Genomic DNA, 27,809 nt, shown 5'->3' with positions numbered 1-27,809 from the left:
GCAAGTGGTTATTTTTTGTGAATATTGACACTAATACTCACGATTTGCATGAAGGCAAACAAGGACATTACGAGATGAGAATTTTGCAGCCCTTCTATCCATTTATTACTTTAGAAACAAATAAGAATGACCCCATATTACTTTTCGAAACTACCAAAAAATAACCATTACAAAATAAATTTAAAACGGCAGGCAAAAGCACTCGGAGAAGCCAATCATTAAAAAAGGCAAAAGTACCTACTATAAATACAGCTACTAAATATTTATTATATCTTAACAGTTGTGCACAAACCAAAATCATCACGTGAGGTGCACAGTTGTCATAAGCTAGATAATTCATTGTTTACACACTCAACTGAAATCCCCGATAACAACATTGCTGGTACAACTACAAAGAGGACAGCATGGGACCATTTTTTATCTTGAAAATGATTATGGCTGATCTATTTACAACTTCACATGATGAGATAAAAAAGTAGGTTGGTCTTGTTTGAGTTTGTGATAAAAAAACATTTCAATGGCATCAAATTTCATAAGAATTAAAATCAAGGGTCCGTATTTTCTTCACTCAGGCCTTACTAACAGCAGTAATGTACACGATGCACATCTTACCAGAATGTACAACAGAAATGTCGCAAACAATACTATGCAAATAATTGGTGCTTAGTGACAATACTTCATGTACGTACCTTCTCTACAAATGTGTGAGATTCTGATAACTGTCACACTCAACAATTATGAAAGGTGGCCAATGGTGCCTTCAGTATCTCATCTGCCCATCTGTCCAGAGGGTAGGCGAAAAAACTCTGGACAGGCATTTTCTTTCTTGTACAAACTTTACAAATGCTGTGTTTTTACATGAATCTTTAGTACAGGAGAATAAATCTTTACAATTCTTTCCATCAGTTTCAAATATTTTGTGAGGGACGGACAGGCAGTTTTAACCTTTGCTGGGAAGAGAATGGACAAAATTTCAATCAAAAAAAACCCTGGGTTTCATCCTTATTTCTATGAATTTACATTCCAGTGCATCTCACAATTTCCTGGGCCTATGAGGGTAGGAAAGCGGGGTGGGGAGCTGCCATAATATCAGTGTGCCCCCCTCACTGCATGCAACCTTGGCCACTTATCCCCCAAACCTATCTTGTCAATATAAGGTTCCAGCATGACCAACCAGTCTAAATTCCCAACCAACCCCTTCTAGGTCCAGTATCTTCATATCTACTTGACTCTCTTGGCTCCCTTATCAAAGTCTTCCTTGGTCAGTCGATATCCCCAATGCTGCAGAGTTTGTCTGACAACAGGAGAGATGGCAAAGTTGTCGTAGGCACAGCCACTACGCACGCATTTTGCGATGAGGTTGTTCCGCCATCGGCCTTTGACCCCAGCACACCGTGACCATCTTGATATCTGACGGGCATCATCATCAGTACGTCTACCAAGGTAAAATCTATTTAGCACAAAAAAGCAATTTAGGCAGAGTCGGGTTTTCAGTGAGGGAAGATGTTATTGTTTCATTAGTGATCTATTAGAAATATTATTAAAGGGACAACTGAAGGACAGAGATGAAACATTTAAAAATGAGTAGTATATAAACAATCCTTCCCACTAAAGCTTGAACTTTGAAATGTGGGAAAGGCCCATGTTTAGTGCTGATCAGGTCCCCAATTGCAAATGTACGGAATCATTGGTTAAAACTGGCCATTTGTCAAACCTGTTTAATCTCTGTCTTCAGACTCTAACAACATGTACATGTAGGTCCCTTGCTGTGCAGATTGGCTTGAGCTCATTGGCATGAGCTCGCTCGCTTGAGCTCATTGGCTTGAGCTCATAGGCTTGAGCTCATAGGCTTGAGCTCAGTGGCTTGAGCTCATTGGCTGGAGCTCATTGGCTTGAGCTCATAGGCTTGAGCTCATAGGCTTGAGCTCAGTGGCTTGAGCTCATTGGCTGGAGCTCATAGGCTTGAGCCTTATCACAGGAACAACAAAATCATATAAAACAACAAAAGAAATTGGTGTTTTTATTTGGCTTGACTATAACTTACTCACAAGTGTTTACACATTTGGAAAGTGGACAAACCATATCGTGAGAAAGGGCCTTCATCTGGTTCGCGATTTGGCTGATACAGGTAAGACCCGATCCTTTGAAAATAAATAATTGGTGACGAAGCTCATCCTTCCATAGCTGCATAGCAATTAACAGCTTGTGATTTGAATTCAGACCACTAGAGGTGTCCTTTGGTCATCTTACGTGGTCTGGTGTACAACACTGATCACAGAGCACTATCCACTATCGAGGTACAAAGCAATTAGGCTCTGTCTGACCTCCCCCTAATAATCCTTACCTACAGTACCACTGGAACCAGCCATAGGGGTCTTGTTTGTGCATCCAGCCACTGCTCTCCCACATCTCCAAGCTTCCCCCACACTTCACCTTGTATGTGTTCACCTCAGCGTCATACACAGAAGAGGAAATCTACCCAAAAATAACGTTCATTTTCAACGGTGAGCAACGGATGGTGGGATGAGCAAAATTCAGGGGCTCATGAGATGATTTTTCTTAGATGCACTTTTACTGCGCCCAGTGTAAACATTTGCTCTTCTTTAGCGTATGAAAGTTTTTGGATATCCTTTTGGGGTTAAGGGTATTGGCAATTGCACAGGCTTTTTGTAACTGTAGCTGTGATGCCCTTCGCACATGGGAGTAGACTTTGGACAGTTTGCTTGTTTTTCTGTTCAAATTGTAAACACACAAATATACTCATTGAAACCATTTCCGAAAAAGTGTTGCTCGTTGGCCAATGACCATGTATTTGTACAACAAATACTCCCTAAAGGAAAGAAAACAGATGACATCAATATATAGAAGTTTCAACAATTTTTTCACGCATAAATCATTGCAACACTGAGCGTTTCTCATCACAATTTTGTTCCTGAATATGGACATTTATCGCCAAAGAGGGGCTTGCCAAATATCCAATATTTGAATATTTGATCAATTATCAAATATGCAAATATTATTTTCTGAATTTGAATATTCAAATACGAAAATTATGAAGAGGAATAAAATTGTACAATGGTGGCATGTTTCAAGCAGATTCAAATGAAAAGTGACAGAAATCTTGCAATGATTCAGAAAGTCAATTATTCATTAAAATATTTAAAAGCAATAGAAATTTTCAACAGGACAAGATGTTATATTCGTCTCTTAAATTTTACTAAATCATGGCAAGAGACATTCCAAGACATGAGAAGCTATTAAAGTGGTGATAATATATTATTGTGTGCGTTATTGCAACTGATTTTACATACAGTTTTTTCATCAACAACATGCTGGTTGGTACGACAAAATATTCAGATATTCGATCGAATTGAAGGTTGAATAATTGATCAGTGAATTATTCAAATTGACTCAGCACTACATCAAAGGCCCCCCCAAAACCCGAAATACCTTTCAATTTAGAACAAAACAAAAATTAAAACCTAGGATAATCAAAATACAGTCAACTCCCAATATAGATGTAAAGAACAATGTCATTGAAAAATCCCAGTTTGTAGAATTCATGGTTTTCCTTTCATGTTCAATTCCATTTATAATGAATGCCAGGTTGCAACAAAGTAACTTTTGAGGCCCACGTAACCCTGTTAAACAGAGAATTGACTGTACATGAAAAAGGTGCATTTTATGGGGGTTTAAGCAAAAGAAAAACCATTACTTTGACCCTTATAGCTGGCAGACACTTTGGAATTCCAAAGTACAATGTGGGTAATGTCTCACTCACAAAGGTTGTAGCAAAGCAGTCTGTACCTGTTTTCCAATGTTGAGACCTTGTAGCCACTCCTTGGGAAGCTCTTTCCAAACTCCAGAATACTTCTCACCTGATCAGAAAAATAACCCTTTAATTACTGGGATACCTTTGGTGCATGTCTCACCTGCATATGCTACATGTACATGTTTATTTAGCATGCTGGTAGTGCCCTCTGTCCGGATGAATTTGCTTACTTTTACAAGTACATTGAGCTGGGGTGTTAAATTGGGGATGATTTCAACTTTTAAGTGCTGTTTCTTCATCCTTTGCTCCCTATTGATGTTAGAAATACGACAGATTTGACTAAAATCTGGTAAGCTGAGTGCCTTTGTATAGTTCAGTCAACATTTATCTTGTTTCTATTTCAAAAATGTAATGAACACTTCCAGTTTGCATAACCGGTGGGAAAACAATAACTAGTGTGTTTGATATTCCCGCAGATGTGTCATAATACACGTCAGTAAAAACAAATTTCATGAAGGCTTGATATAACTGAAATGTACTGTGATGATACAAATGCACAAGTGAGACAGGCAGATTTCTGGGGCTGATTAGGGGCTAAAAAAGGTCAACGATCGAAATGTGAAGTAATGCGGCTGTGATGAATATTCAAATATATATAATTGTTTAAATAAAATATGAATGTTTCAATAGATTGTTTGAATATTTATCAAATATTTCAATAAGTTTAGTTTTGAAATCAAAGAGGCCTATTTGAGAGCTGAAACTCATTGAAATAAAGATGGGAAATGAAATCCATTGTTTACTTCTAAAAAGCATCTCAAGTGTTACAAGTTAAGACAGCTCATGCATAACCTTACAAGAGGACCAAAAATTCCTTTTTCTTTTTAGTTTTTAACTTTTTGGGGTGTCTCGCCTGGACTAAGGGAAAAGATCACCAACTACGGCCAAACATCAGTTGAACTCTGAACTTCCTCCTCCTTTCGATAGGGGACGGACACATGAAATGAAATGCCATGAGGCAGACCACTACCACCAAATCATGCATATTTTGTTTCTGATTTTGTCGGGATTTTGTATAAACAACACTAAATTGAATGGAACATCAAATATTCATATATTTCATTATTTGAATAAAAGTCAAAAGTCCATATACTGACTCAGTCTTAGGAAGTATTGATACAGTAGTGGAAGCTTGCCTCTGTGGAATCCTGTATCCTTACAAAACAAAAAGGAAAATTGATGTAGGAATTTACATTATCCAAGAGGGAGTAAAACGAATCCACTCACCTGTGACACCAGATTTGATTGGCCGGAAGTAGGTCCCACCAAAGCTACCGGCTTGAAGCACCTCTGAGGGTGTCATGTTGGGACGGATGTCGGGAGAATCAGCAAAGATGAGGTCTCCTTTCTTACTGCGCTTGGGTAGAGGGGCAGTGTAACCTTCCCTTTTACGAATCTCTTCTTCAAAAGCACTTGGACCTTCAGTTGAAAGAAGAAATCATTCCCTAAAAATTACACGAATACTGATCAAGTAACAATATACATGTACTTGTTAGTGTATTTGTGTAAATAGATATAAGGCTTTCAAAATACCAACTATGATTTACTGTGAGCTTATCATTTCAAATTATTACTGTTGACTGATTCTGAAACTGATTAATCTCTTACTACACAAATGCCACAACATTTGGATTTAGGGTTAGAGTTAGATTGATAATATTAGGTTTAATGCACAAATATAATTCAAAATAATAAAATTTCTGATTATTTCAAGAAATCAAAAATTTGAAAGTTACAGTTAGCTAACAACTTAACAAAAAAAAAATACATCTTGAAAATAGTTTGCGGTACCCGCTGCTTCATTTGACTCGGACCGGCCAGCCGACCCCGGCAAGCTCGGTGGTCGAGTGGTTAAGACATCTGCACTAGTAAGCAGGAGGTCGTGGGTTCGAGTCCCACCCGAGTAAGCTTGTTAGGTTTTTTCGCAAGCTCTCGGACAAGCACTGAGCATACAGTGCTTATTAATATACGTTGGGTAAGGGCAAAAAAGCGTTATATATATAATTAACATCTCCCCAACGCAAAAAAAAAAAAAAAATACACCTTAACATAGGAACCTAGAAACTATATTCACCACTAAAAATACAAACCTCCAGACTGAATTGTCTTTGCTTTAACTTTTTCAGTGTCACTTTTTTCACTTGTTTTCCTTGTCTTTTTGCCTCTGCTTGGTGAGTCATCCACGGACGTGCTCAGTGTTGCCTTTCTTTTTGTTGCTTGCTTCACTGCAGTTGCTGCGACGGAAACTTTAGTTGGTTTGCCCATACTATCACATGTACCAGTGATAAATCTATGATGCAAACCTGCGATTAAAAAAGAGTTCAGTCAAGTCTAGCAAACGAGGACACTTTAACCCTAAATAAGAGAGATTATTTACACCTTCCTACAGCCACTGCCCCCCCCATTCGGCGATTCCATGCTGACATTTTTTTAAACTTGGCAAGCATGAGAAAATACTCCTTTTCAAAACAACTGGGGAGTTTCAAATCAATCTAATGTATGATTTTGTTGTTAAGGTTATTTGACACTCAAGGCCACACATGTACATGTACTTCCCAGCCCGCATGTATTGAGCACAGCAGCAGAAAATACAGCTTTGGCTAGCCCAGATGGACTCCCTGACCGCACTACATTATGGTCAGTCATAATGTAACGAAGACTGGCGTCCAACCTGGGTTAAGTTTTGGCCGACTTACATGTATCTCAGAACGGGTGTTGCGGGACAACCTGAGAATGGTTGGTTAAATTTTCATGAAATTGGTGTGAAAATGAACACAGGGTTTTTCAAAGGCTCTACTCATGACAAATACACTACTGCGATATCAGAGAAAATTCCCCACCCCCTGGCTCTTTTTGCTCTTTTGAGGGTAAAGATAATTTTTTTTTACCTATATAAATTACACTTGTTGCATTTATTTTATCGATATCTGCATGCAACAAACCTGAATACAGCATAAGCCGAATTGCAAATACTGAAAAAGGAGGAACTCAAACCATGGATCTTGAACTCATCGATGTCCCCCCTTCCAATGTAACTTTGTAAGTGGTCATGGTGCATGCTTAGTGGCCTACATAATAAAATTCGCATCATCATGGAAGACATGAAAACATCGACCCGATGGCCACGGCTGAACACAACTTAAGAATCCCCTCTTTGAGTGACCCCGCGCCGTTACAGTACGAACTTGACGAATGATGTCACAGGCCTACCCTTGCTCTATGCCCAACAGGCAACAAAACCCACCCTCATTGTACTGACCTCCGCGCACTACGAAAACAAAATACCTGTCAGTGTCAATATTATATACTACACCGGACTGGTTCATCAAGTACATGTGCTACCATAGATAGAGCTAGGAACACACGGTATTACTGTACTGAGTGATGATGATGATGATGTAGTCTACTTGATAAATTAAAGTTACATAACTTAAATTTTCCGCGCTGTACTAGAGAGGGCGCTGTCGTTCATACGTGTATTATTAATTTTTTAAGCAGCTGCGAATACATCGCGAGCTACATGGACATGTCATGCATAGGCTTAGCCAAGTCGGGGTAAGATGGCGGCGCAGTTCGAGTACGACGAATCGGGTGGAACATCCCTTTATTTTCTGGTCTCTTTCTACGCTTTAGTTCTCTTCCCAGTCACTTACTACCTATGGCCTTCAAAACAAAGGAAAGGTGGGCAAGTAAATCGCTGTGGGCCTATTTTGGTCACTTAATTTTGTTATAATATTAGGCCTACCTGGTTGTTTGTGCCATCTGCTTTAAGTAGGAAATTTAATCCATATGTTTACATCATATACATGTACATCATGTATGATGAACTAACGCGTTATAACGTTAGGCCTGCATGTAGCCCACCACTCACCAGGGCCATTGCCAGTCTACTGGACTCCTCGAGAGATTCATAGTTTTTCCATCTTTTTTCTATTTTACTTTGAAGTGATCTTGGACATGTTGGAGAGGATCATGATGTCAAAAGAAACATTTTGATATGTTTAGATATAATTACCAATGGACTCTGCAAAGCAAAGTCAAAGAAATATTAAGTTAAAGCGGGAATATTTTGAGGTGTTTGGGGATTTTTTTGTTCATGTGTATTGCAGAGCAAAATAAGGGTGGGACATTTACACGATTAAATATTCAAACTAAAATTTAAAATATTTTTATTTAAAAAGTTTCAAATCTGTTTAACGGATTTTCCCCAAACATTTAAATGGAACCACCAGGTTTGACTTTTGATTGATTTATTGTTTTTTATTGTTAACGAGGCCTGTAAAATGTAATCAATTTACTGCTCGGTCGTGTCAAAGGAATACCAAGAATTCATCACCGGACGGTGTCCGGACTTTGTGTCAACTACACTGTACATTGTATTTACACAATATACAATTTATTGTGTTTAAGGTTTTCAATGATACAGTGGTAAGGTGGGACGTTTACAAGTTTAAATGGAATAGGAAAATTTTCTAAACATATTTCAAGTTAAATGTAAATTCCCACTCTTACAGCAAACTGTGATTTTTTTGGTACACAAACATGAGTGAAAGTTTGACTGAGAAGCCTAAAATTCATATTTCCCGAAAGTGTTTGTTCTTATTCATGTCTTGGTTCAATGAATTAAATGCTGGCTTCACTTGAAAATATTTAAATTTGAAAATTAAGTAGAGGAGCTGGGTCATTCCGTGAGGTTGGAGGACAATATGTGATGGTGTTAGTTGTTACATGTGCATCGGTTCTGTAAAAATGAACAGTTACTGTATTTCTCTGCATGTGGATTCCACTTGACATGACACATCTTGTAAGGCAAAATACTGAGGTGTATTTTGTTATTTTACAGAGTAAATGACCAACTCTGTATGTCATGACAAGTGGTAAAAGTTGCAGATGTACATGTAACAAGGACATCGTCACAAATTGTGCCTAACCTCATGGAATGACCCAGCTACATGTACATATACATTTACAGTGTGTGGAAAAAGACAACTTTTAAGCACAGTTTCCTATTTAAGGAAATGAGTGAGCAAATGAACAGCGCCCTCACTCCTTTATGCATGTCCCTACCTGACTAGCCAACTGTTAGAGTTTACAAAATTCTCCTCTGTATTTGAGGTTGCAACACTGCCATTGTTACTTCACACAACAGTCCATAATCGCCCAAAACAAGTCAGCAACCAACCTCATCAGTGATTTCACCCTCAAATCCAAGAAGTCACAGTACATGTAGTAGGTGCTGTTTATTATAAACACTCTCCAAGATCATCCACCAATGGGGTTATGCGCGTTTTTGGCAATTAAGAGTGATTATGTGAATTGGTAATGTACATGTACATGTAGCTTGCTTGGACAATCCCTCAAAATTTCACCAAATTATTGAAGAAATCTTACTTCTGTTGGAAATGTTGTAGGCCTAGCAAGACATTATTGCATCTGATATGTTTTTATTCAGAAGATGGTGTTACGTAAAAAGCTGAATCTTCTACTGTTTCCAGGTATTCGTCTTGTCCTTAGATTGGCAGATATTCTTATTACACATATGGTACAAATGTGTATATGCTGGGCATGGTTGGTAGTTTTGCTCAATTTCCATGATCTCTGTGAAATCGGTCGACCATGCTGCACATGTAAATGTATGATCTATCGATCCTTTCATCATCTGTCTGGGCACTGCATGTAAATCCTGTCAATTCTTCTTGAACCCTTCCAACCCCAATGGATTTTATCAGATCTTACATGGCGATGTTTGAGACCGAGTTGTAACTGTTGTGAATATTCATTTCCCTGTGCATCCTGCCCATTTCTTGTCCCGATGTTTAGATGACCCGGAGAAGTTGAAGTCACAATGCCAGTGTGATCCTTGTGAAGAGAAGAGAGACAGACTACAAGCCAAAAAGCCAACTCAGAAACTACGTCATGCACTCAAGTAGGTTGAAACTGGAGTAAACTCTGCAACCTCTTTGTGCCCTCAGCATTAAAAGACCAATTCCAAACTCAGGCTGCATCCGAATCTGTTGTCTAGAGCTAGGTCTAGGTCTTCGCTCCATTGGAAATGTGTGGAGATGCATAGACAATAGACCTAGTCGTAGCTCTGGAAGCCCATTTCGGACACAGCCTTATTTTGTTAACAAGCCAGGCATGCATAAAGTCTAGTAGTCGGGCTCCATTTCAGATGTTGCCCATGGGTGCTGGTGAAACACAACAATTTAATTGTGTGAAACCTTGGTTCCTTGCGATCAAATTTATGTCTGACGTCCTGTATGGTGGGTCAGTGAAAGGCACATTGAACAAGCTCAGGTGCATTGTCAATTGAGAAATTGTGCCTAATTTCACAAAATCATGGATTATTTCTACAAAATGAGCTGAAATCAGAGTCACCATTTCTTCTTTCCTTGTTGTCCACAACATAGAAGAATACAGGATTGTTGTTTGATATTCGTTCTGTTCTCAGTCTTATACTAACTAAACAGAAATCACCTTAATGACATCTTCTCTATTCAAACAGGTGGATTTTTCTGGCTGGTGCTTGGGTTTTATTCATATACCTGGCTTTCAAGGCATCTCAAGTAGAGAGAGATCACATTGAGTATGATCCCTATGATATCCTTGAACTGGATAGAGTAAGTACCGTACAGCATCAGCCAGTCCAGTCAATCATGTCATATAAAAGTCTTCAAGTCCAATGAATCTTGGTATCCGTAGAAAAATGACTAACAATGTAAGAATACTAGATCACTCTTTTAAGACAAATTACTTCCTGATTGACACTGATATTGCAGCACTGTATTTGAGCATAATAGATCTGTACAGAGTAAAGCTCAAAGGAAGCCACACAAATTACTGTGTTCAAAGAAAAGCAAATATTTTAGGAGGCAGAAACTGTTTATTTCCACTGCGTGTCTTGCATCTGGCTTTCAGGGATGAGATTTAGCAGGATTTTTCCAAATCTCAGAATTTCCCCAAGGTCAGGATTTTTCAAACATTCTGTAAAATTTGTAATATTTTGAGTTTATCATTGTGTTTTTACGCATAAAAGTTTATATAGAGCACAAGAAATGGGTATTTTTGTCTTCAAGCAAACACAAAATGTATACCATGACCACAGGCCCTACTCCACAGTATGCTGCTGTGGGACACTTAAAACCTGTGGTGATTATTTTGTAGATATTGAAGTTTCCTCCAATCTCACTCCTGGGTTTTAATCATTTACAAAATAATGAAATACCATCGTTAACAGCGCTTTCCATCACATAATCATGTCTTACAGGGTGCATCTGTAGCAGAAATTAAGAGGAAGTACCGTCTTCTAACCAAGACTAAACATCCTGACAAAGGAGGAGATCCAGTGGAATTCATCAAGATAGCCAAAGCCTACGCTGCGTGAGTTCTTGAAACCCTCCCCCCCAAAAAAACCTATGCTCACCTCCATCCTTAAAGTGTTCATGCAACAAATATTTCTTAGACACACATTTTGTACCTCCTTGCTCTCTTTAATGACGTCGGTTTAGGGTAATGTGTTGAAATGTGCTCTGTTTTTCACATTTAAAATTGTCCAAGGTTTTCTAGACAATTGAGGGCGCTGTTTGCTGTGATGTCAAACAGGGAGGACATTGTGCAGTCTCCATGTTTTCTCGCAAACGTTTTCTGCTCAAAATCTGCTGCTTGAAATCATTTCTTGGAAAGGGTTGCTTGTTGGCTTATGGCCATGTACATTTTGTAGTTACACAACAATAAATCACAAAAAAAGGAGTGATTTACTTGATTTAGGTGCATATCAAAAGTTCAGGCAGATTTTTGTGCCTCTGAGGTTGCCTCTCTGGGATGATAACATCAGAGTTTTGCTCATGAATATGGCAAGTTGGCATAAGAAGGAGAACCAAAGACACAGAAGTTGCTTTTCAAATTAAGTGAAACAAAAATAAAAAATTCGGTTAATTAATTGAAACACCAAAGGGCATTCTCTAAGGTTGCAGTGAAATAATTGCATTGACCATTTATCACATTGCAAGTCTCATAAGTTTACATTAGTGCTAGTCTTAAGAACATCGTGGCAATGATGGACATATTTGTATGTACATGTATGTGCATTCTCAAGAACAGTTCAGGTGTCGGGTTTATTTCCATACCAAATATAAGTTAAATAATGCAGGAGTTCACAAAACGATCGGTACATTCATAATAGTATGGGTGAGGTCAGACACAAAGCTGAAGCTTGTACTGGGTCTGTCCCCTGAAGGAGAATACATGTAATTTTCACATTTCTTAGGGCGAAACATTAATGATACAGACGTGTGGAGGTCTTCACAAAGGTCAACAAATTAATAGAGAATAACCATCTTTAGTTTACTACTCTAACTGCAACTTTGACATTATTTTGACCTTGTCGTGGTCACTAACCGCCACATTGAGCAGATGTATTTCGTAACACCTTTTACATGTTATAATTGACATTAGTGTACAATAAGACCTGATTTTGGTCCCAAAGTAAGGGTCCCTGGTATCCAACAGTTGAGAGGGGTAGAGATGTTCTGACATTATTGATATGGAGCTTGTTTGATAATCTGGTGTTATAGTTATTCAAAAGTTGATTTTCAATTTCCAATCATTAGGTATTCATGTAATCTCCTGTTAACAAGGTGTTGATGTAACAAATTGTAATGGTGCTTTTATTTTCAAAACTTTCAGAAATTTTGTTAGAGCTGTTATGTTTTACCGGTACGTGCAGATAGAAGCATCTTTTAGTTGAAACTTTTGAAATAAACCTCTTGCAGATTAACTAATGATGAATCTAGAGAGAACTGGGAAAAATATGGAAACCCCGATGGACCAACAGGTGAGCTAAGATGAAATTAAGAACCTGAAAAAAAATGTTTTTCACCTAATTTACAAGTGAAAATGAGAGATTGAACTGGCATGGACTGTCAGTTCTGTTAATATTTCTTATCTGTAAGTGTCTCTGGTTTGGGAGCATTGTCATTCAAAATGGCAACCTGTGCTTTTATCAGAAATGTTTTGTGATTTTAACTTGTTTGATTTTTAACTTTTGCCTTTGTGATTTTTTTTCTTTCAGCTACAAGTTTTGGTATTGCCTTACCTGCATGGATTGTGGATCAGAACAATTCAATTCTGGTAAATTTGTTTATTTGATGTCTGAACCAGTCTTTCCAATGAGTTATTGAATCCAGACTTGCTTCCCCTTAATTTTCTCTTATATACAATGCCAGAATGAAATATCTGTCTCTGACTGGTGAATCTTGTGTCATAAAACTACTTATCTCATCGTACACCATTGCTGCGCCACAAAAATCTATTCCATATTAAATAATATGCAAATAATGAAGGTTTATGAGTGCAGTGGTAAGAATTATTTCATGAGGTGACAGATGAAATACTCAATTCCATGATGTAAAAGTATTAATGATTTAAAATTTAAGAAAATTTTTGACTAAAGTCAATTATGCTATGTTCGTAATCCAACTAGGTAAAAGACATGCTGGCCTTATTTGCACAATGTCTGAGGATTAACCGCTTGCTGCTGGGGGCTTTTCAAAATGCAGTGCACACATGCGAGAGATTTTCAGTTTTCAAAATTCTTCAAAAATTCATCATTTCATTTAATGGACGTTTACACCCACATAAATGGCTGGTGGCTACTCTAAGCTGATAGGCAACCTTCATTGACCCCTCAGTATTTCAGCCAGGCCTGCCGCCCTGTAAACAGAGCCCAGAATTGTGAGGTGTTACATCCCCAGTGAATGCGAATGGCATCTTTTCAAACGCAGCTGGATTAGCATGTATTGGTGCTGTGTCGCTCATCAATGGGGCCCTGGAGCACTTTTGTCCGCGGTGCTAATCCGTCGGCGTGCTATGCCCAAAACAGTGGTATACTGTTTGAAAACACTGACGGATTACCTTCGAAAAATGCAAGCCGAAAAATGATGGCAATTCCCAGCGGCAGGTCTTTTGTTCCAAGTAAGGTCTTTTGTTACACAAACCAGCTCTTTTGTCCCATTTCGGGCACCCTGGCTCTAAATATAAAGCCATGGTGCTCGAAACGGGGTTCCCGGCAGCAAGTGGTTAATGTTGATTGATTTGGTCCATTTCCAAGTGTTGAATTTCATTTTTCATTTCTTGGAACAGGTTCTTGGTATATATGGGCTGGCCTTCATGGTGATTCTACCAATTGCCGTGGTGAGCATCAACCCTGTCTTTATTTGAAAAGTTTTGGATAGATCATAGACTTGTTCAATTGGACTACAGGTGCATGTAGTCTAGTCACATTGTGACTAGTCTGTTATAAACTTGATTGAAATCCCATGCATTTCCTACATTTATTAAGGGGCAGGAAGCAAATATTTCTGTTCTTGCTGTGGGGTTCAAGTATTTTTCTTTGAATTTAGTGGCACGGTATGTACAAGTAGGGTTGACTTTTGTTGAGCAGTTATTGGGTACGAACATTTACCTTGACTGGTAGGGGCTTGACTGGTCTGCATCCATTTCGACTGGTGCTTTGTTACTGGATAAGTCTTATGTTTAGATCATATTGAAGGGTTTTGCAGATCATGCGATGTGAGCTAAAGTGTTAAGGTGAAATTAAAGGATTTTGAAGGTTAAGTGTCCAGGATGATAAAAATCATATTTCAAAATGTAAACATCATGTACATGTAGTTAGCCAGAAAGCTGTCTTCTCTTTTCATTTGCATCAGATTTGTTAGTACTGGAAGCTACGCAGCGTTACATTACTTGTGTATGGCATCACTTTCTGTTTGGCATTGAACCAGTGTTTTATGACCCATTACTTTGACAGGGCACCTGGTGGTATCGCTCCATTCGTTACAGCGCCGTGGAGGTCCTCCTGGAAACTTCTCAGCTCTACCTGTGGTTCATCAACAAGACACCTTGCCTTAATCTGAAACGTAAGCTGCCTGTCATGTAGTGATTGTTTACCACACAACAACATAAGTTAACAAAGTCCATTTGCATCCCACATTGGGTTGACATCCAAAAGTCACTTCTCCTGTATAAATATGAAGTTGAATCTTGTTTCTAGAGCTTGCCAGTCTGCAGGTACATGCTGACAATAGACAAACTTGTAGCTCTAGAAGCTTATAGAGCACAGTTCACTTAGGGATATGGGTCACTTGTGTCTCATGGGTGGGTCACATGTTCCATCCACAGTCGACAGTGTGCTGGAGACAGACGTCCTGTCATGTGCAGATATGAAGACATGCAACACCCTCAAATCTTTAGTTCAGGTTGCAATGCACATGTCACTTGTCTGCCTTTCATGTTGTCTGATTGTAGTCTCTGGTCACTTTGAGTTGACCTTGGATCAGCTAGAGGACATAAGAATGGACATGCTTGCTGCGTACCAAGGCTGTGTGGTCTGCTTACCCAGACTCTGTTGAATTTGTGTGATTTCCAAACAACTGATCTTTCTGCAGTCCAATAAAATGTGCCCAGTTACAGTTTCTTCTCGGCATGTTTTATGGATATTCAATGTTTCAAATTGATATTCCTGCAGGTGCTTTAATGATTCTGTCAGCATCCTGTGAGTTTGACCAGAGACACAATACTGAGATAGTGATCCGGCCCAGTGACGACGAAGAATTGCCTCCGGTGAGTACTCAGTAGGCTTGGCTAGTCCTCCCGTCTTACAAAAATTAACAGCAAATAACCCATGAAATTCCATTTAACCTGTCGCAGATGATCTTATAAATTGAAAGTGGTAGTTGTGATATTCACATCTGGGTGGACGTTCTCTTGTAGCTGATGCGAGAGTTCGACAGTGAGTCTGGCAAGAAGAGCAAAGAGAGGCCTTTCATCTTCCCGTACAGTCGTAAGGCTCGCATCCTACTCTATGCTCATCTGGCCAGGACGGATCTTCCGTCTGACACCCTGGAATTTGGTAAGTGTGGGTGCCAAGCTGCATGTAGGATGCTGAACATTGAGTGAGAACACTGTGGGTTTTAAGTTCACCTTTGGACTCATCTTTCTACCAGGAGACAATTTTAAAGTGCAGTGTTTTGGAAGTTATCTAGAGATGTCCATGCATTCATGCCAGGATGCTACACTAGCAGTACTGAAAAATAAAATGCGTTCAATTCTTTCAAGTCATCTGGTAACTCTAGATATTTGACAAGTTATTTGACAGTAGAGGTAATATGGATACGGGGTATTTTGACTATTAAGAAGTCCCACATTAAGAAGAGAGTGAAGTCAAGCCTTCTGCAGACATATTGGACTAGGATAGAGCTGCTGAAGGGTATTCAGGAGCGAAGTATAACACTTTGAAGGTTTTGCGGCAAGGGTGCTGAACTGATATTTCGAAGGTCATTGTGCGTGCTGAGTCATTAAATGTTTGGCCTCATTTGTAGCCTGACAAAAATGGGTCACAACTTACAAGACCTGTATTATTTAGTTACAGATTTTTTGACAGATGCAGCTCAAATAGGAACTGTTACTGCACGGCTCACAAAAGATGCTTGGGAGATGTCCTTCTAAGAGAGCTGGGCGTCGTCGGTTTGGTGTGAATGTGAATGTACTTGGGACTTGCAGTGTAACATGTCAAGATGAGAGTTTGCCTTAATTAGTGCGGTGCCAGTATTTTGCTCATTCTGAATTGTTTTAATGCACAGATAAGAGATACATTGTCTCCAAGTGTCCTCAGCTGATCCAGGAGATGGTCAACACGGCATCGCAGCTTGTCACTCTGAAAAACTACGGCAGAGGTAAGACAGAGGCATGGATGCTGACACAGAGTATTAACATTGTCTGATGTTAGAACCAGCATGCTGAAAATCTAACTTTCACAGGGTGAAAAAAGCTGTCATTTGCCAAGAGCAGTGAATAATGACATCATTGTTAATGCCAGACTCTACCGGATATTTCATCACGGCAGATGTGTCCGTCTGCTTTTGGCGACGGTCTTTAGATGTTTTTGCTTCAGTCCAAATTCACTTCATTTTGAGTTTTGCCAAACAGGTTGTTAACCCTCACACTGTTGGTGGAATTGCCTGGGTCGTATGTCGGATAGTCAAAGCTATGCTGCTAGAAAGTTTGATACCGCACAGTGTGATAGCTTTAGGGCAGTAAAACAGCAGAAGGTTTGTAGAGGGCAAAGAATACCAGTGTTGAGGGTTCTAAGCTTAATCTCAGACTGGGACCTGTTCATTTTCACTCTATTGCTACCTGCACTGTATGTGTACATGCGCAGTCATGGGTCAAAGTAAATAAGAAAATGATTGACTTTTCTTTAGTGGCTAAGGAGCCTCGTTTGGAGTCAATAGAGTTTATCATGCGTCAGAGCCCCATGCTCATTCAAGCATGCTGGGATAAGTCACCCTTACAGCAGTTGCCTCACTTCACAGAGGATACCTTGAGGAAAAAGGTAAGAGGCTTCTCAGTTTTTCAGATTCTGTACGTGAGCCTCCTCTCAGGCAATTAGCAAGTGCAAGCCTGTGTTATACCTATATCTGTTTATCTTCTCAGTCGTCTGTCTTGCCATATGGACAAATCTGGTGAAAAAAAGTAGAAGCCATTACTCTACGAACAATACGGTGTCGTGACTTGTCAACGTACATGCATGCACTCATGTTAAGACATGCGCGTAAGTGCAATAGCCCTGCAGCATTGGTATCTCCTCAGATTTGTCTGCACACACCAGTGAAAATGCCCTGAAATAGCTGATGAGTTAAAGTGCCTCCTGTTTCTGGTTGAGATGGGATCTGCTGCATTTGAAACATTAAGCTCTCATATTTCAATGGTTTATTGAGAGCTTGTAACAACGTTCTACTTATTGTTTTCCGCCAGCGCCACATAAAGACTCTTGCCCAGTTTGCTAAGATGAAGGATGTGGATCGAAGGTATGTCAGAAGTTTCTTGTGCAATCCAAGAAAATATGTGAATTTATTGATCGTAGTGATCTACTCAAATCACACCAAATCCTTTGTTCTGCAGGAAACTAATCTCACATTGCCTCTACTTTGACCTGTCAATGGCTATCCGCCCCCATGTAAAGCATTAGTGGCTTGGCAGTGCCTTTATAAACCATCTTAAGTCTCTTGTTAGATTTTCACGTTATCTTAAAGAGGCCATATCTAGGCATTAGTGCTGTTGTTTTGTATACGGTACGTAGAGCGTGACCTGTTCTTCTTATGCACGAAATGTTGCATTCTTTGAAATTACAATGTAATGTGCATAAAAGTTTGGTGAGTTTCTTTTTTTCTGTTGGGTCTTGATAAACTGTCTTCGATAAACTGTGCTTAACACCTGCCATAGTTGGGTTTACTCATTCTACCTGGCTGTTTTGATTTTCTTTTTTTGACTGTTGTTTTTTGTCCCCTCGTATTCTGAAACTGGCCATCCCTTTCTAGTCATCCTGTTTATCTGGAGCTAGGACCCAAGGGAGAAAGCATTGATCACTGGCATGCGGCGTTTAGATAGCTTGCAAATTCAAAAAGCACTGTACAAAGTCTTGGAAAGTTGGGATTCTTCCTGGTCTTTTGTGGGGGATTCCAGTGGCATGCCTGTATTCTGAACACCAAAGTCAAGTGGACTCATTACCTAGTAAGTGTTTTCATCTACTTTCAGGAATATACTGCGCCACCTTCATGAGAAGCAATACCAAGATGTTATCAATGTCTTGAAGACACTGCCTAAATTGGAGGCTGATGTGGAACTAGAAGGTCTGTCTTCACTCCCTCGTTTCTCCCAGTGGTTATTTTCAGAGAATTAGGGGAATGGAGGGTGAATGATGCATCCTTCGGGATCCTTACCGTATCCTTATCAAGTGCTGTTGTTATTTATTGGCAGTGTCTCACTGAAAATGTTTTGATTGATATTTTGAAGTTCTTGCTGATGAAGACAAGAAAACCATCACAGCAGGCTCCCTGGTGACAGCAACTGTCACTTTAAGAAGAGGTACTTTCCAGGTATGTGGCTATCCAGTCTGCCCCACTATGCCACAACCAGTCCCAGCAATATACACCAACTTGCCCCTTCCTCCACTCCCCTCACACCCCATATCCATCCTCTCATTAGCAAAGCCAGAGGCACCGTACGTTGTTCTGCATGAGACTGGATATGAGTGTGTGATATCCAAATCTGTAACAACAAATGAGTCGAGCATTATTTTAAGAAGATATTTTCAAATGCGATAATCTCAGAATGTCCATTCTACAGGCTATTTGCTCTTTCCGCTCTGCTGCCATAAGCGCAGGGAGCCTTAAACTGGCAGCTTCTCCCAATTTAATGTAGTCGGATCTCTGGTTCCTGTAACTAAGCAACATATATGGGAATCACTGAACCAAATGTTTTGTGTAAAGCTGCCAGTTTGAGGCTGTCTGTGCTTATGGCAGCATTGTGCAAAGAGCCAATAGAGGTTTTTGTCACATTCTGAAGGCACCAACAAAGGTATGACACATGATCCAGAAAGTATGCTGTGTGTAAAGCTTGTAACTTGTACATTAGCCTATTTGAGACTAACTGTAACGAGATCCTCACTCTTAATGTACATTCTTAAGAATAGCGCCCTCGTGCATTGAAGTGCTACATGTACAATGTAGTTGGCCTTTTTGTCATTCATCATTTCCTTTTAATATCTTAGGTCCAGGAACAAGAATCCAATGGTGCAGTAGAGGCCATAGAGGAAGCCAAAGAGACTCAAGAAGATGATAAGGTAAATATGGGTTTTTAAAGGGCTTTTTTTTTTCTTCAACAGGGGACCAAAAGTGCCGAGTTACCACATCACAGCAGCCACATTCTTTTTCAGTTACTGTGCCAAAACCAGAAAAGTAAGAAACCTTTGAGATTCCTTGCGAAGAATTGCATAAAGTCGCCACAGTGTCAGTGGTGGTAAGAACTTTACTGTCAGACATGAGAGTTTGCAGAAAGCAGTTAACAATTTCTTCACATTTAACCTTCCATTTTCCTGCCACAATTTCCTTTTTGACATCATTTGTGAGTAGTTAGCACATATTATGTACGTGATTTGAGAATCTGTTAGAGATGGTTTTGATTGAAGTGACATGAACACCGTTTCACATGTTGCCCCAACCGCTGTTACTTTATCAAACGATGAATTATTGTTATTTGACAAATCCACAGCATGGTATTTATCAAACAGGCACTCAACTTCAAGGTAAACTCATCCATGCACCCTTGACCATCCTGTGGTCCATTGAGTTGTGGCTACATAAATTAAACAAGCTGTTCTTTAACCGTTGAAAATAAACTGTAGTTTTCTTGGTTTTCTCAAAGCAGTGAACTCAAAATATCAAACAAGTCAATGGAATGATAGCCACAGTAAATAACAAACTCCCTAGAGGGGTTAGTTTTGTAAAATTACAGCAGAAAGCCAGTGGTGTACACCGTCTTTGAAGGTATAATTCAGACATTGTTTTTGAAAGTGAAATCATGTCTTAAGTAAACAGCACTGGAGTTGGATGAAAAAAACCTACTTAAATGCCGATTTCAAAGTTAATGAAAGCGTGTATCCTTTTTTTTGTCACTAGACTGATTCTCCGCACACACACAAACCCAAAACCCATGTCTGGGAAAAGCACCGCAAGAAGAAAGGCAAAAGTGGAGGGGGCGGAGCCAAGCACAAGCCAAACAAGAAGGCGGCCGCCAAGAAGGCCGCTGCAGCGAAGGCAGCATCAGGCAAGGGAGCCAAGGACTCACCGCAGCATAACGGCAAGGAGACAGCCAACCACATCAGCAACGACACCAAAGGGGTGAGACAAAACTTGTCAAGAATCCTCAATCTCTCTCCTTTATCCTACAAGAACCCCTTCCTTGTACCTGCTCTCAGTCAACTGAGGGACATAATTCTCCAATCCCATGCTAAGTTTATATGTTTTGCCAGTTCTCTAGCGTATTTTGTGAACACATGCTTAATCCTGTCAGAATGCTAGTGAAAAAAATCACAAGCTTACTTAGATGGGACTCAAACCCATGAGTGCTTGCTTACTAGTGCAGAAATCTCAGCACTCGACCACCGAGCTTGCTGGAGTTGGCTGGCTTGTTCAAGGCAAACAACAGAGAGGGACAAAGCACCCAGTATTAAATTAACACCTCCCAAACGCAAAGATTACACTGTATATTTAAAAAATCCTGGGCTACAGATGTCTAGAAATGTTGTGCATGGGGAAACCTATGTCACCTCAGGAGTTCATGACCTTTCAAACAAACCTCTGAATTCCCTCAGCGATTTCTTGTAATGATCTGAAGCTTAAAATCCTAGATGGGTGTTTTTTTTTTCTTCTTGGTTGCCTACACAGGCAGTCCAGGAAATAGTCCCTAGCAAAGGAGATTCTGGAGACAGTGGCAGTGAATCTGAACAGGAAGACACCAGTAAACACTCAGCCAGGTCAGTCCGGTGCTGTTAGGTCTATATTGACGAGCAGGTTCCTTTAACTGTTACAGGCTGTTCACTGGTACATGCACATACATTGTCGCAAAGAGACCACTTTGGCCCAGAATCATCTCTATGTTTTTTGTGTCAAATAAACCAGGTTATTTGATGCAGACAGTTTGATGAAATTAGCCGAATCATGGTGGTCTCTGTCCAGCAAAATTTGTCAACCTCAATTTTGTTTCAATGAAGAGACAAATTTACACTGACTCTCAAATTATCCCTACGATAACAATTTTTGGACCTGCCATCTGCAGTGGCAACAGTATGAAGTGCTGGTGACACGGTTTTTCTTGAGTCTGGGTTTTCACGAAGGGAAACAGTACTTGCTCTTCCCAGTGGTTTGTTCTCAGCATTCCAAGTCTGGGATACCTCACTTGGTATCGGGAATGACAAATTTTCCAAACCCAATTGCTGATGTATTTTGCCCTGTCTTGTCTTTGTCCACACAGCGAGGACAACAGGAGTAGTGATGGAGGTGAGCAGGAGGAGGAAGAGGAAGATGAATGGGAGAGGTTACAGTCAGGAATCACTCGCAAAGAAAAGGTCCTAGAAGGATCCTCTAAGGTGTCTCATGAGGTCCATGCTCCTTACTACCCTGAGGTAAGATGTTGGATTGCACATTGGGAATATGAGGCTCTTGATTAGAGTTGCATCTTGTGAATGGGAGGTCCTAGGTTGATTTGCATTTTGGGAAGGAAGGTGCTAGGTAGAGTTGCATCTTGGGAATGGGAGGTCCTAGGTTGATTTGCATTTTGGGATGGCAGGTGCTAGGCAGAGTTGCATCTTGGGAATGGGAGGTCCTAGGTTAAGTTTACATCTTGGGATGGAAGTTTCTAGGTAGAGTTGCATCTTGGGAATGGGAGGTCCTAGGTTAAGTTTACATCTTGGGATGGGAGGATCTAGGTAGAGTTGCACCTTGGGAATGGGAAGTTTTAGAGTTGCACCTTATTTATCAGAGGGCCTATTTGAAATTGCCTTTGGGAAATGGCAAGTTCTGGCTGAAACCTTGCTAATTGGAAGTTCTGGTTTCTAGGTGAACTTTTAAAGTAACTGTGTGGATTTGCATACCATACCTCCAAAATTAAGAGTTTGGATCGTTCATGTAGGCTCATTCTTTAAACTTTTGGAAGTCTCAGGTTTTTGTGTTGGTAATACAAGTCTCTTGGAGAAACTTTCCTAGAATATTGTAGGGAGCAGCATTCTGACACCTCATATGCAAGATTTACAGCCGTGCAAGTCCCATGTTCTTACCTGATAAATGTTTCTTCTAGAGTTTTTATGGAAGTGAACCACAACTGCCCTCAATATTAATGTGATATTTCACATGCGACACATTCAAGGGATAAAGGGTAGAACCAAAATAAATATGTTCTTAACTGCTCTGTTTGGGTAATTATGCAGGTGAAGCAGGAGTGGTGGTGGATTTATCTTGCTGACAGGAAGACACATCACATCATCACACCGCCTCAGATGGTCTATGATCTAGTGGATGAGAAAGATGTAAGATAATGACTTCATTGGATACACCCTCTTCTGACTTGAAAAGTTAAACTTGGTTTTGACTTGTAAGATATTTTTCTGTGTGAAGTTGCAGCATGGAGATGAACTCCCTACCGGATAGCAAATTGGCTCTTGTAATCCTTGAATTTCTTTGAATTATACGCTTCATCTTTTCTTGTTGTTTGTACAGGTGGAGTTGAAATTCCCAGCACCCCGTAAAGGTCGATATCAGTACCAACTATGCGTACGTTCCGACTGTTATCTTGATGTAGATTACATCAAAACAGTCAAGGTAAAATCTTTTAGGGGGCATCGTCATAAACTTCTCGTTGGCATGTTACAGGACAAAAGTTCCACTTGACCAAACTTATTTACTCTGGAGTGCATTTTTGGGCTACTGCCAGTGAAGGCCGTGTTGGTCAATACTTTCTGCACAAGCCACCTGACCTGAAATGGCATTGTGCCGTTCTTCAGTTCGGTGTGATGAGCAGGGGTAGAAATTATGGAGCACCTTAAGTGTCAAGCATGTGGGAAATGGACACTTAAGCACAGAGGGATATCAATTTTGAAGATGAGTGTGGAATGCAATGCTATGAACTGTGTAATGTCTTTGCAGTCAGTTCAGGTATGACCTGGAGTTGACCATCGTTAAACTTGACTGAAGTAGAGGAGGGTTGGACTACCCAAGTCAACTGTTTGGGACCAAACCACGGAACACGGCTCCAATGTTTGCATCCACAGTAGCCTTACTCTTAATTAGGCACAGAGAGAACAATTGAGGCCCTATTCACAAGTCGGCCATGTTGAGTCAAAAGTGAGGTTAACGTTTTGGTTTGGGATCCTGGGAATAGAAATGGAAGCAGTGAAGTTCATTACAAATTACTGTCATCTGTACTGATGAATCATTGACAAGAATTGTGACAAATTAAATCTAAATGAATTAAGCCACATTGTAGAATGTGAAGGTGAGGCATGGAACCTAAAAGAGTCTGCCACTACCCCATGTAACAGATTACATTGAATAAGTTGGAGTCAGGGAGCTCAATCAAACTGACTTCCTGTGAATAGTAAAGGTCTGTTGACATGAGAAAAGCTGCTCGAGATGGCCCTGCTGCAAATGCATGAGAAAAGCTATCACCAAAAAAGTATGAATGACAAGAAGATCTTGCAACAATGATTTTACCGTGGTCGCTCCAATAATGAGGCCGGTGTTTATTCAATTTCTTCATCGTGGCTGCTAATTAGTGGCAACCAACAACTGGAGAGGGAGGAACATGCTTGATATGGTTAACCCCCGTTAGAGCTCAACACCTGCTAGTATTTGGACAAACCTTGTATCAATTTTTTAGAGAGCTTTCTCTTTTCCTAATCCAGTCCCTCCTTTGGAATTTCCTCCATAGGTTGATGTCCAGGAGGCCAAGAAGATGGAGGAGACCCATCCCCAGTGGGACATCTCAGACGATGAAGAGAAAGAGGAGGAAGGAGACAGTGATGTCTCTGACTACACCACCGACGATGAGGGAAGTGATGAGGAATAGGTAGAAGCCATACAGTACAGGGAGGGATGAATGGAATCCATGAAGTAAAGGGAGGGGCATCTCTTAGCATCAAGCACATGAAAGTAAAGTTTGATTTGGTTTTTCTTTAGGGGTATGAATTATTTGTATATTTTAGTTGTAGTTTTGCAAGTAGTTGAATAATGGACTAGGTAGGCAGCTGATAGAGTTCTGACCTAGGCTGAACCAAAAGATAAGTTGCTATGGAAGCAATCTCTGGTCCTTGGTTTTGTCGATTGACAGATTCTGAACCAGGAAAGATGCTGGAGCAACAAAATTGCTTTTAATGGGAAGTACATTGAAAATGTTGCCCAGACACTGAGCAATTAGCACACGCCTTGTCTGCGTTGGGCGTCACGGTTCTCAGAATGATATTTTTAGACTTTTTCTCAGTAACGCATTCTGTTCCTCCCAGAGGCAGAGCCACCTTGATCTCTGTCAGTGCACCCTTAAATGTGCTGTCTATTAACATAATAAACCTTGATGGATTTCATGTGCCTATTACCACCTGCACACACACAGGCTTAGACTGCCATTAATTCTTTAGAAAGGCACTAGATTTTGGGCTCGATAGACGTTCTTACTCTTCTTTGAGTTGCCATATTCTGGCTAAAACTGCCCAGCCATGCCAGTAATAGAGTTCATCACAAATCACCATAAATCAATCGCAAGTCATAGTCTCATTTCAAGCTGCTCAACTGGAGTGTTTAAAGGGGCATTACTTCACCATGGTCCTGCATGTTTACCCGTGACTGGATGTGGGCATTATCTGGTGATTGACTCTGGGCAGACTTGTGCTGGAATCACCATACGCAAAGCAGCAAATCTTTCCTCACTGTACCCCTGAATGGTCTCTTAACTTCTTGATCATTGTGGAGAATTAAAGGGAATCTCATGTTGATGCTGTCAGCATGCCACTTTTAATTTTTGAGCCACTCAAAAATTTCCGAGCCTCAACCAAAAACAATAGTATTTATGCTGCCTTGATTTTCGTACTGGCAAAAAGATGATTGACATTTGTACATATGACTTGATAATACCTGAATAAGTATTGTAAAAAACTAAATTTAAAATTACAAACTGGAAATGTCAATGCGAGTTTCATATGTGTTTTTTCAGCTTGCTGGTTGTGCAAGGAAAGGTACTGTGATATAAACATCCAAATTTTGTGACAGGTTCCGGTATTATTCAGATTCAATTTTATTTTATTGCTGGGATTATTTCGAGAAACGTTCTTCAAATTTTGAGTTTGATTCAATGGCATTTTGCCAATGAGTATCAAGCAGTTTTGCTTGAATGTGTATGTATGTGCACTTGTCATTGGAAGAATTTCTGTTTAGTATTTTGTCTTGAGTTCACTAATTTTTATTGTGTTGAATTGATGAAAATTGAAGCCCTGTTTAGTGAGTTTTGTTCATATTGATGTAACTTCAATCCAACTCACATCAAACCATCTTGACTCAATCTGTGCCCTTGCTTCTACAGTATTTGTGAGTTTGTTACTTCACTGGAACTAGTCTGGATTCCTAAATCTTCCTACTGTTCTTATTTCCCTCCTTTGTTTCCTCTCGCAGAAATATATAAGCCTATGTGTCTTGGATTTTAATTTTTATCGATTCCACTGTGCAATCGATTCTGTAAATGATTGTGTTTAGCAACTTAGTATGGATTCCTTTCAATTCATATCTTGACTTGAACGAAGACTATCAAACTTCCTGTAAATTACGCCCTTTGTTGATGGGTTTTTTTTGGGGGGGGGGCTACGTTGATATGCTTGATTAACAATATAACATCAACCTCAGATAGTAACGTCCTCGGTCAAGATTATGCAGGACCTAACCCCCATTACTTGTACTGTGGGCTTGATAGTGTCCCAGTTTTGAGTGTAATAAGTGCACTATTGGCTCCCGCAGTGTTGGATTTTAATAGATCCAGGGATCTTAACAAGAACATGAGGAAATCATACAGTTGTTAATGCTAGCCAAAGGCAGAATTTAGAATGTGTGCATTTATTTCCTATACACTACTTTTAGTGTAATATACTTCTGCTACTTTCACAAGAATCGTTTTTGCTTGTTTAGCATTCACAGTGTGCTTCTAGGTCTTCAATTTCAAGTCTACTTTCTGAGGAGAATCATGATAGTTGGTTCAAAGTAGTATTAAAAACCTTTGATATATTTTTGCAGGATATACAGGTGACATTTCTGTGCCATTTAGCTTCTAATGAAATGAACAATAATTAATTATCAAGCAAGCTTCCCAGCAAATATTCTGCATATTTGGTGGTACCTATACAACTGCCAATTAAAGGTGGTCATTTTCATGAATGAAATTACTGTGGTGTTTGTTCGTGCATTGATTAAGTTACTTTCTTGCTTTCTTGATCAGGAAAAGATTTCCTTTTATGCTATGGAGGAACAAGATATGGTGTGTTTTTGTACAGGAACAGTACCCTTATTTGGGTAAACCATGCATGTGTGCACAGGCCCGTGGTGCTTGGCACTGGACACACAGTCCTTGTATTTTTGCCTGGTGCCAAGTAAAATTTTTCCCACTAGCCTGTCTCTTTCATGTCAGTGATTGGGTACTTCTTACTGGAGTGAAAAGTTTTCCATAGTGGTGGTACATAAAAGATCTAGGTTCAGCAGTTAAAGTCCTTTGAAAGATTTTATAGATTCTGTGTCCCTGCACAGGCCACACATTTTATGTATACTTTAGATGCGTGTGCATTCTGCCTAGAGGTTTGAACACCTTACTCCTGCCTGCTAGTACAACATCGATGCCGCAATGGCCTCGGGTGCTTGGATTATTTGGAACATGTTGTTTGGGAATATTTCACAGTGAGAGCGAGATTCACCTGTAGTTGCAAAACCTCGCTTAGTGAAATTTGGTACAAAACTGACTTTTTGCCGATACAAGGCTGCATTATTACTGTAGCATTTCAGAATTACATATTTCCTTTCAAGGAAAAAGGTAACAGCCCTCTGGGATTTTTCTTCTTACAGCACATGTACGTAAAAGCAAAAGTTACTCGAGTTTTGGATTTGACAAAGATTTGCCCGTTTAAATGTTTGGAGGCGTACATACCTTCGGGGGTGCATGAGGCCCCATGGTTCCTCCCTCCCCCTGCAATTTGTTTTTTAAAAATGAGAAGGGTGATATTTTGGAGATTATTTCACTTTCTTCCCATTGCTATTTAAAAAGTCCCAAATTTTAGACACATCTCATGAAGGTCACGAGAGGTTACACAAAATTTCGAAATGTTTGCCCCCCCCAAAAAAATTGGTTTTGATTCTGACTGTGCCCTTGACAGACCCACAATCCGACTCCCCCCCAATCAATGGTAATCCATTGATGTAGCTATTATGTGTTTGCCCACATCTTCAAAAGGGCTTCAACCCTTGAACCACCCTCGTCTGCTGCTTGGTCGCCAGTTCTAACAGTCTGTCAGGGTCTCAGGAGAAACACATTGAACATGCATACTTCTAGGTCACAGTGCAAC

The 27,809-nt window shown here is 39.9% G+C and overlaps 2 protein-coding genes across 7 annotated transcripts; one reads left to right on the top strand and one right to left on the bottom strand.

The window, feature by feature from the left end:
• Nucleotides 1–81: 81 nt before the first annotated feature.
• LOC110984645 (uncharacterized) lies at nucleotides 82–7,270 on the bottom strand. 6 transcript variants are annotated; one of them, XM_087146374.1, is made up of 6 exons: nucleotides 7,077–7,270; nucleotides 5,923–6,135; nucleotides 5,060–5,251; nucleotides 3,808–3,878; nucleotides 2,345–2,475; nucleotides 82–1,450 (listed from the first exon to the last, which is right to left on the bottom strand). In XM_087146374.1, exons 1-6 carry the CDS (start codon nucleotides 7,165–7,167, stop codon nucleotides 1,222–1,224), a joined length of 927 nt encoding a protein of 308 aa, XP_087002500.1. In that variant the 5' UTR covers nucleotides 7,168–7,270; the 3' UTR covers nucleotides 82–1,221. The 6 variants fall into 6 exon arrangements, with proteins under 6 accessions (XP_087002500.1, XP_087002501.1, XP_087002503.1 ...); XM_087146375.1 differs by having other exon boundaries at nucleotides 7,092–7,270; XM_087146377.1 differs by having other exon boundaries at nucleotides 7,118–7,266.
• Nucleotides 7,271–7,338: 68 nt separating this feature from the next.
• On the top strand, nucleotides 7,339–26,639 carry LOC110984644 (translocation protein SEC63 homolog). The gene is made up of 22 exons (XM_022245013.2): nucleotides 7,339–7,513; nucleotides 9,653–9,758; nucleotides 10,338–10,452; nucleotides 11,100–11,212; nucleotides 12,604–12,665; nucleotides 12,903–12,961; nucleotides 13,973–14,023; nucleotides 14,640–14,748; nucleotides 15,357–15,451; nucleotides 15,602–15,740; nucleotides 16,471–16,563; nucleotides 17,092–17,222; nucleotides 17,645–17,697; nucleotides 18,425–18,519; nucleotides 18,683–18,765; nucleotides 19,440–19,511; nucleotides 20,347–20,568; nucleotides 21,115–21,203; nucleotides 21,701–21,851; nucleotides 22,653–22,751; nucleotides 22,942–23,043; nucleotides 24,152–26,639. The coding sequence occupies exons 1-22, from the start codon at nucleotides 7,393–7,395 to the stop codon at nucleotides 24,287–24,289; spliced, it is 2,298 nt and encodes a 765-aa protein (XP_022100705.1). The 5' UTR covers nucleotides 7,339–7,392; the 3' UTR covers nucleotides 24,290–26,639.
• Nucleotides 26,640–27,809: the final 1,170 nt, after the last annotated feature.

The sequence above is a fragment of the Acanthaster planci genome, linkage group LG15, assembly GCF_054643075.1.
Source record: "Acanthaster planci isolate LZ-2023a linkage group LG15, COTS_SCS, whole genome shotgun sequence".
Taxonomy (NCBI): Eukaryota; Metazoa; Echinodermata; class Asteroidea; order Valvatida; family Acanthasteridae; genus Acanthaster; species Acanthaster planci.
Note: the sequence above shows the minus strand (reverse complement) of the source record. Positions and strands in the feature narration are given on the sequence as shown.